Raw genomic sequence first — 10,020 nt, forward strand, 5'->3', positions numbered from 1 at the left:
GTTCCCCCCCCAATCCGGGCAGCAGCCCACCCCTGCATAAATGGAGGAGCTGAACTGAACTGGACAATGGCTTGCATGCCCACAGAGAAGGCTTTGCATGTCAGATTTTTTTGCTACTATGTGGCCCAGGAAGAAGCAACCCGGCAGCAGGGTAAATTAAAACCCACCCCTGCCTCCTAATATTGTTCAATTAATTTTTTTTTTTAAATCTGAAAGAAGCAGAAAACTGAGTTTTTTATGACATCCAGTGGTTTATTAGAGGATCTCCTGCTCTTGTTCAGTGATGTTAAGGTGAAACCGATGGATCACCAGGGAATTCGGTGGCCCAAATAATCCACAAAGGTCCCGTTGTCCTTTTCGCAGAGTTTGGCCAACACAGTCATGATGCCTTGGGTGCTCTCTTCCACGCTGATTGTTCCCGGCTGCCACAAAAAAAGATCTCGTGAGATTTAGGGAATCAATCCTGCCATGCCCAGAACCCTCACCTAAGCAGATCAGGAGAAAGCATTTGGACCTCTTAATCATAGATGTTCAACACTAACGGAGACGGATTTGCCTTTAAACGGGCCCATGGCATTTTGGCTTATAAAGGGACATGAGCACAGCCCCTGTAATGAGTGTTGACACAAAGCATCATAAAAACCCCTTAATTTGGGTTAGTTGAATTCAGTTAACCACAGATAAGCATCCTTTGCAAGTATATTAATAATAATAACAGAGTTGGAAGGGACCTTGGAGGTCTTCTAGTCCAACCCCCTGCTTAGGCAGGAAACCCTACACTGTTTCAGACAGATGGTTATCCAACATCTTCTTTAAAACTTCCAGTATTGGAGCATTCACAACTTCTGGGGCAAGCAGTCCCACTGATTAACTGTTCTGACTGACAAGAAATCTCTCCTTAGTTCTACGTTACTTTTCTTCTTGTTTAGTTTCCACCCATTGCTTCTTGTTCTACCATCAGGTGCCTTGGAGATATAGTGTGACTCCTTCTGTTTTGTTGCAACCCTTGAGATACTGGAACACTACCATCATGTATATATTACTTTGCTGGAAAAGGTGGGGAGAAGCCTCTGTGGGGCCTGTCTAGGAATCTCCTGGGAGGAAACAGGGATGGAAAAGGCGGGGAGACGCCTCTATGGGGCCTCTCTAGGAATCTCCTGGGAGGAAACAGGGCCAGAAAAGGTGGAGAGAAGCCTCCATGGGGCCTCTCTAGGAATCTCCTGGGAGGAAACATTATTATTATTATTTGCTTTTACATTGATTGCTATAGGAAAAATTGCTTCTTCTTACAAACTTTTATACTTAAGAACCTGGTCACGGAACAAATTAAGTTCGTAAGTAGAGGTACCACTGTATCTTATAAATATATATTATATATATTACTTAGACTTAAGGAGAAATTTCCTGGCAGTTGATCAGTAGAATAACTTGCCTCCAGAAGTTGTGAATGCTCCAACACTAGAAGTTTTTAAGAAGGGATTGGATAAGCATTTGTTTGAACAGAGGGTTGGACTAGAAGACCTCCAAGATCCCTTCCATCGCCTCTATTCTTATTCTATTATATTCTATTCCTTCAAAATTACTTCTAGATTAGATTAGATTTATTGGATTTATATGCCGCCCCTCTCCGCAAACTCGGGGTGGCTCACAACAATAATAAAAAACAGTACATAATAACAAATCCAATGCCCACCAATCTAATTACAATTTAAAATTATTAAATTCATAAAACAATCCCAATATATATAAAAAACAGGCACACAGTCAATCAATCAAATGGCAAAACAACATGGGCAAGGGGGAGATGTTTTAGTTCCCCCATGCCTGACGCCAGAGGTGGGTCTTAAGGAGTTTACAAAAGGCAGGGAGGGTGGGGGCAATCCTAATCTCAGGGGGGAGCTGGTTCCAGAGGGTCGGGCCCCCCACAGAGAAGGCTCTTCTCCTGGGTCCCGCCAGATGGCATTGTTTGGTCGACGGGACCCAAAGAAAGCCGACTCTGTGGGACCTAACCGGTCGCTGGGATTCGTGCGGCAGGAGGCGGTCCCGAAGATACTTGAAGATACTTCTAATACTTGCAAAGAAGAACTCTTATTGTTTGCTTTGGTAACTCTGCAAGGAATCTGACATATGAGACCGACTGAGTCAATGTCATTTCATATATAAGCACCTGATATCCTCTTCTGTACGTAGTGAAAATCACCAGTAGCTCCAAGTGGAAGAAATTCAAAGAGATTTAGCAGATTTCCTATTAAAAGGAAATTTTAACTTTCATGGGAGGCAACATTGTTCAGTTTATTCTGTTAAAACTCCCATTCCTTGTCTTTATTCCTAATTCAACGTTTTAAAAGAAATATTTGACATATCTATTTCTACACCAGCACAAACCAACCACTAATAAGCCAAATAATCTGAATACTAAAACTTTCATATGTTTTTGAAGATGTCCTATCTATGTGGATTGAGAGATATCTGAATAGATAGGGATATGTTATATCTTCCTCCACATCAAATACTTACAATTGAGTCCTGAGTAGTGTTGACTAAGCCAGGATGGAAGGCAACACTCATAATCCCATCGGTCGAATAGTCAAGAGATTGGCATTTGGTGAGCATGTTTAGAGCAGCCTGAATGGGTAAAAAAAAAAGAACTTTATTATTATTATTATTATTTATTAGATTTGTATGCCGCCCCTCTCCGTAGACTCGGGGTGGCTCACAACAATAACAAAGACAATGTAAGAACAAATCTAATAATTTAAAAAACACTAAAACCCCCATTATTAAAAGCAAGCATACACACAAACATACCATGTATAAACTGTATAGGCCCGGGGGAGATGTCTCAGTTCCCCCATGCCTGACGGCAGAGATGGGTCTTAAGAACTTTACGAAAGGCAAGGAGGGTGGGTGCAGTTCTGATCTCTGGGGGGAGCTGGTTCCAGAAGATCGGGGCCGCCACAGAGAAGGCTCTTCTCCTGGGTCCTGCCAAATGACATTGTTTAGTCGACGGGACCCAGAGAAGGCCAACTCTGTGGGACCTAACCGGTCACTGGGATTCGTGCGGCAGAAGGTGGTAACAAAATGCATTGAAGAAAAAAAAGGAAGAAAAAGGGTGAAAATAAATTGTGATCAAAAAGGTATGAACTAAACAGTAAAGAAGCCTGTGGATTTTAGTTGTATCCAACTCTAGGGAATGTTGCATGGCCGTTGAGCCAGCAAAAACATTTCCGTGGTCACGGGGCTAGCGTGACATCACAGAGTGCTGTTACTTTTCCACTGAAGTGGTACCTATTTATGTACTCGCATTGGCTTGCTTTCAAACTGCTAGGGTGGTAGGAGCTAAGGAGACGAAAAGAGCTCATCCTGTTGCATGACTTTGGTCTTGAACTTGAACTACCAGCTTTCAGGTTGACAAGCCCAGTATCTTAACCACTGAGCTACTCATTTATTTATTTTATGTACTCGATTTTTTTTAATGCAGCCCTTCTTCTTAGACTCAGGGCGGCTTACAACATGCTAGCAATAGCATTTCTTTTTAACAGAGCCAGCCTATTGCCCCCACAATCCGGGTCCTCATTTTACCCACCTCCGAAGGATGGAAGGTTGAATCAACCTTGAGCCGGCAATGAGATTTAAACCGCTGACCTGCAGATCTAGCAGTCAGCTTTAGTGGCCTGCAGTACCGCACTCTGCCCACTGCACCACCTCGGTTCATAGGAAACCCTCTCGGGCACACCAGAATTGAACTAAAACATCCCTTGGGGGCATAAAAGTGAAGAAACGTATATTTTAATTATTCTTCATCTCATGCCCTTAAAAATGTGTTTCAGGGTCTTTTTACTAACCTGGCTGGCCTGTCAAAAGAATATTCCATGAAATAGTTATGGAGTTTTTTTGCAAATACAAAGTACATCTGTATTTCACCAAGGCAATAATTCCCACCAATACTAGTTTCATTCTTCTTTCCTGGTGATTTTTTTCCACAGTTACAAAATAAATAAAAACGGAAAAGATTTTTGTAGAACCAAAATGTGCAAAGAAAACCCATTCAAGTTATATTTTTTCCTCTTCTTAATTTTGCTCCTTAGGTTAGAGTTTTGAAAACAAATTCTCAAAGTTTAATTAAAAATCTCTTTAAATGTATAACCTATAAGTCTGTTTAAACTTTGGATTTAGACAAAGTTCTTGTGAGAAACAGCTCAGCCATTCAAGGGAACACTCCTCCCCGCCACTCCCAAGAACTCTGCCCAGTTCAAAAACCTGGGAACGCCATTTGTAGAAGAACAAAGACATCAGCACTAAAGCAACGTTGCTGATCCAGACCTGGGTCACCACACAGTCACCAAATAATGATGCATCCCAGAAAACCACACATGCATGGATAAATAAATAAATAACTAAATATAACTAAATATAATAACTAATAACTAAAGATCTAAGTGCCAAAGCCCACTGCAACAACATCGCCAAGAAGGCCTCAAGAGATGTTAAGCTAATCCTATGTAGCTTCTGCTCTGGAAATCTCACACTACTTACCAGAGCTTACCAGACCCATCCTAGAATACAGCTCATCTGTTTGGAACCCATATTGCATCCCAGACATTAACACCCTCAACAATGTCCAGAGATACTTCACCAGAAGAGCCCTTCACTCCTCCACTCGAAACAGAATACCCTACGAAACTAAACTTACAATCCTGGGTCTTGAAAGCTTAGAACTACGACGCCTTAAACATGATCGAAGTATTGCCCACAAGATCATATGCTGCAATGTCCTGCCTATCAAAGACTACTTCAGCTTCAACCACAACAACACAAGAGCACACAACAGATTCAAGCTTAATATTAAGCACTCCAAACTTGACTATAAAAAATACGACTTTAGTAATCGAGTTGTTGAAGCATGGAACTTGTTACCAGACTCTGTAGTGTCGTCCTCTAACCCCCAACACTTTACCCTTAGACTATCCATGGTTGACCTCTCCAGATTCCTAAGAGGTCAGTAAGGGGTGTGCATAAGTGCACTAGTGTGCCTTCCGTCCCCTGTCCTATTGTCTCTCCTATATCTCATATATCTTCTCTCCTATATCTCTCTAAGCTTCATTGTATATTATTTTATTTATTTATTTATTGAGATTTGTATGCCGCCCCTCTCCATGGATTTGGGGCGGCTAACAACAGTGATAAAACAACACGTGACAATCCAATAGTAAAACAATTAAAAACCCTTATTATAAAACCAAACATACATACAAAACATACCATGCATAAATTGTAAAGGCCTAAGGGGGAAAGAATCTCAATTCCCCCATGCCTGATGGCAGAGGTGGGTTTTAAGAAGCTTACGAAAGGCGAGGAGGGTGGGGGCAATTCTAATCTCTGGGGGGAGTTGGTTCCAGAGGGCCGGGGCCGCCACAGAGAAGGCTCTTCCCCTGGGTCCCGCCAAACGACATTGTTTAGTTGACGGGACCACTCTGTGGGACCTAACTGGTCGCTGGGATTCGTGCAGCATTATTGTGTATTGGACAAAATAAATAAATAAAATAAATAAAAATAAAATAAAATAAAAGATACGGTCAGGCATGAAAAGGGAGGTCCCACCATCTGCAGGCAGATCCATATGGAGAACTCAAGAGATACCTTAGCGCAGCGGTATCCAATTACTCGAGCATCATCCCAACAAGCCATAAGTTCAATGGAGCTTGAAATGCTGGACATATTGATGATGGCCGCCTTGCTGCTGCTCAGCCCTTGACGTGGACTTCTCTGGGCTGCCTTCTTCAGCAGGGGTAGGAATGCCTTGGAGAGAGAAGGAGAGAGAAAATGAGTTGCAATCATAGTCTAGGGCAGGGATCTTTTTTTCTTTAAATAAATCCATCTGCCTTACATTTAAAAAAAAAATTAAATTAATTTTTAACAAATTTATATTACACACAACATAAAACAGTGCATAGTGAAATATGCCTACCACCCAGACACACACACATTCCCCACCACCAAATCGGGGTTTTTTCTTGTATAGTCTACTTGACCCAAGAGCAATATATAAATTCCGATTTATTTCTTGTAGCTTGGTCTCAGATTCTGCTCGTCATATATCGTCTTACCTTGTCCCACTGTCCCATCAGTTGTCCCAACTCAGTTTCATTATCCGAATTTATCCTTTTATCCATAATTTCAAATTGAATATGGTCCACCATGTACCTATACCAATTTTGCATTGTCCATTTTGTCGCATCCTTCCAACCCAAAACTATTACTGCCTGAGCGCTTTCTATTGCTGCTTTTTTTATTTCTCTAAATTCTCCCATCGCATTGCTTTTAACTAGTCCTGCCATTTCCTTAGTGATTGTCCATTGTATATTTAGCATTCGATTGATATCCTCTTTCACTTTTTGCCAAAATTCCTGCACTATCGGGCATTCCCAAAACATATGCATAAACACTCCTTTATCTTGACACCCATGCCAACAATTCCCCCTGACATTCTGCTGAAAGTGTGCGAGTTGAACAGGAGTAAAATACCACTTATGTAATATTTTCCTTCTCATTTCCCTGATTCTTGTATTTTTAATTTTCCTTATATTTTCTACTATATTTTCCATCTCTTGTACCTCTACTTGTATCTCATTTTGCCACCATTTAGTCAATCCTTCAATCGTGTCCCCGTCTGACTGCACTAGCAATTTATGTATATTGGTTGCTTGCGCCTTTATACACGCACCTTTTTCTCTTATTATTTTCTCTAACCCTGTCTCCTCCCTCAATAGTACTTCTTTATTCTCCCTTTCGTTAAGATATTTACATATTGCATTTATTTGTAGCCACCTTCCCTTACCTAACCACCATTCTATCCAGTCCATCTGACTTACCCTGAAATATATTTAGTTCATAAACCAACCTGACTCATCAGCAAGGGGCCAATGGTATTGACAGAATAAACTCCTATCATATCCTTCACATTTTCTGTTTGCAGATTGTTGAAGACCCAATAACCAGCATTGTTGTAGAGAATGGTCAGCCCGCTTTCTCCAGTATGCCTCTCCACTTCTTTCTGAGCCGCTTGGATGCTTTCCTGATTAGTAACATCTATGGAAAAATGATTTTATTTCAACACCAGCAACATGGAGTTTCAGAATTGCAAGGGATGGATTAACTGAAACCACATATATCTGTGTGTTTTTTCTGCAACTATAACTACCTTCTGGAATAGTAGCTTCATCCCCAGGAGTTGAAGTCATGGAGAGCATCAGAAAACATGCATAAAAGCAACAACGTTTATGGTCCCACAAGTTGACTTAGTCACTTGGCCCTGAACCGGGAGTGGGTTCACTTACCTTTGCCACCAGTTCGCATCGCGGCATCCCCTAGGACAGGGGTGGCAAACTCAAGGCCCACGGGCCAAATTTGGCCTGTGGGGTGCTTATATCTGGCCTCCCTGGAAACAGTGAATGACTGGTCCATGGTGCTTCTGCCAGTGTAACAGGAGACCCTCCTGAGCCCCATTTTGACTGGCAGAGGTTTGCAGGAGGCCGTCGCAGGAAAAAATGGAATGTGAGAGCTTATTTCCTCTGGCTGATCTCTCAGCCCACCACAGGGTTCCCCTGACATGAGTGACATCCTGGACATGCCCACTTTGCTTTCCCCAAGGTCAAGGACAACACTGACGTGGCCCTCAAATTTGCTCCATTTTCACATGGTCCTCGAAACTTACCCAATTGCAATACCACCAGATTCGGATGTTTGCACGCCAAGGCTCTCAGGTCCTGGAGAAAAAGGAGATCATAGTTTTTTTTTTCCTGTGAGTTAACATTAACAGATAATGATATGAGCAGGAATGGTGTGTGATTTCTACTTCATGAGATGTGCAACATCTCTGACTGAATAAAACAAAACTTAAGAGACTTAATTAAGTCTTAATGTAGTTTAGTCCATTCCACTTAATCCAGGTATTGCTCCCTGCAAAACAGTCTAAAAGGCAGGGGGCAGAGAGGAATAGACTAGAATAGACTAGAATATAGAATAGACTAGAATAGACTAGAACAGAATAGAATAGATTAGACTAGACTAGACTAGACTAGACTAGACTAGACTAGACTAGACTAGACTAGAATAGAATTCTTTATTGACCAAGTGTGATTGGACACACAAGGAATTTGTCTTTGGTGCAAATGCTCTCAATGTACATAAAAGACAATACAGTGTTCCCTCGATTTTCCCGGGGGATGCGTTCCGAGACCGCCTGCGAAAGTCGAATTTCCGCAAAGTAGAGATGCGAAAGTAAATACACCATTTTTGGCTATGAACAGTATCACAAGCCTTCCCTTAACACTTTAAACCCCTAAATTACCATTTCCCATTCCCTTAAAAACCATTTGTTCACCATTATTACTGGTACTCACCATTGAATGAGACACTTAGTGATCCTGATATTTATAAACATAACTATTTATTAACAATAATTATTTTTTTGCGATAAAAAAGATTTCGGCCAATCAGCAATGGCAAACGAAAGTTTGGCGATGACGTATGACATCATTGGGTGGGAAAAACCATGGTATAGAAAAAAAACCCCACAAAGCATTTTTTAATTAATATTTTTTGAAAAACCGTGGTATAGGTTATTCGCGAAGTTCGAACCCGCAAAAATCGAGGGAACACTGTATAGATTTGTCAAGAATCATTTGGTACAACACTTAATGATTGTCATAGGGGTCAAACGAGCAACGAAGAAACAATATTAATAAAAATCTTAAGCAACAAGTTACAGTCATACAGTCCTAAGTGGGAGGGAAAGGGTGATAGGAATTATGAGAAAAAAATAGTAGAAATAGAAGTTTTAGCAGACTTAGTAACATGTTTCACAGTGTTGAAGGATTTGAATAGACATGCCAAATAACTATTCCTCTTGCAGCTGGCTGCGCTTGTTAGTTTGTGAGAGATTTTTTTTTGCAGGGGCTGCCAGCATTCCTAACAAAGGAATCTTTTGAGTTCACATCAGAGTAGGGGTGGACTGCTGCCTGGACTGGGGGAGGAACACAGTGGGGTAGCGAAAATGGAACACCACCCCAGAGTACCCAATTTGCACTGAAAGATGTTGAAAGAAAATGTAGGGCATCCTGCATAAGCCACACCCACAGTATGGTTTGGTAGCCCTTCACTGCATCAGGTTTGTCGTGTTTGGGTAGCTGGGTCAGAACAATTTTATTTTTATTCCCTGAATCGTCCGGAGGGTGAAATGGCCTTTCCCGAGGCTACAAATTGCGTGTGGTGGAGTTGACACACAGGGCAAAGTCTTGTGTGCCCTCCGATATCGCTCCGCGTGCCACCAAGATCCTTTCCAACTCTCTGATTCTATCTACTGCTTCCATAAATAGAATGCACTCAAAGTGTACTTTGCTTAGCATTCCTTTGCTGCAGGAGAAGAATACAATTAGTGTGTGTGTGTGTGGGTTGCAAATTAATATTCCTGGAGGGCTCAGAATGCACCCTTGGCATTTAGCCTCGGTTCAATTTTTGCACCGCTATTTCTAAGCCGTCTTGTGCTAACTCATTCTTACCTTGCTTTCTTCTCCCTTCAGGTCCAGGGTTGTAGCAAAGACCCATTTGGGTGGAGAAGGCAGCTGCAGAAACCTCTTCACCAGACCCAGACCGATCCCCCGGTCGGATCCTGACACCAGAATGCTGGAAACGCAGAAATCCACTAGCTCTGCCATCTCTTTGGCTTCTGCTTGCAACTTGCTCAGAGTTATGTTTCAAACGCCTCTGGTCTTGGGAACAGGCCACACCCATCCTCTGAGAAAGATTTGTTTATTTATTATTAACTTTGTTTGCTTTCAACTCCCAGTAACTCTGGCTGACTCACAGCAGCCTTGTTTAGTTATCAGAGGAAACAGCAGGGCTTACAATAACTGAAGGAACGTTCGGGGAGATAAGCGACTGCCCTGCAAATTGTGTGCATGATTTAATAGCATCTACTGTAAAATATACTGCTCAAAGTAAATAAATAAAGGGAACACT

General features: G+C 41.8%; 1 protein-coding gene across 1 annotated transcript; it reads right to left on the bottom strand.

Annotated features, from left to right (window-relative positions):
• Nucleotides 1–231: 231 nt before the first annotated feature.
• Nucleotides 232–9,767, bottom strand: LOC139171886 (C-signal-like). Its single transcript, XM_070760379.1, has 6 exons — nucleotides 9,561–9,767; nucleotides 7,715–7,766; nucleotides 6,902–7,089; nucleotides 5,641–5,799; nucleotides 2,518–2,625; nucleotides 232–422 (listed from the first exon to the last, which is right to left on the bottom strand). Exons 1-6 carry the CDS (start codon nucleotides 9,714–9,716, stop codon nucleotides 306–308), a joined length of 780 nt encoding a protein of 259 aa, XP_070616480.1. The 5' UTR covers nucleotides 9,717–9,767; the 3' UTR covers nucleotides 232–305.
• Between the last annotated feature and the right edge of the window lie 253 nt (nucleotides 9,768–10,020).

This window comes from Erythrolamprus reginae, chromosome 9, assembly GCF_031021105.1.
Source record: "Erythrolamprus reginae isolate rEryReg1 chromosome 9, rEryReg1.hap1, whole genome shotgun sequence".
In the NCBI taxonomy this organism is placed as follows: Eukaryota; Metazoa; Chordata; class Lepidosauria; order Squamata; family Dipsadidae; genus Erythrolamprus; species Erythrolamprus reginae.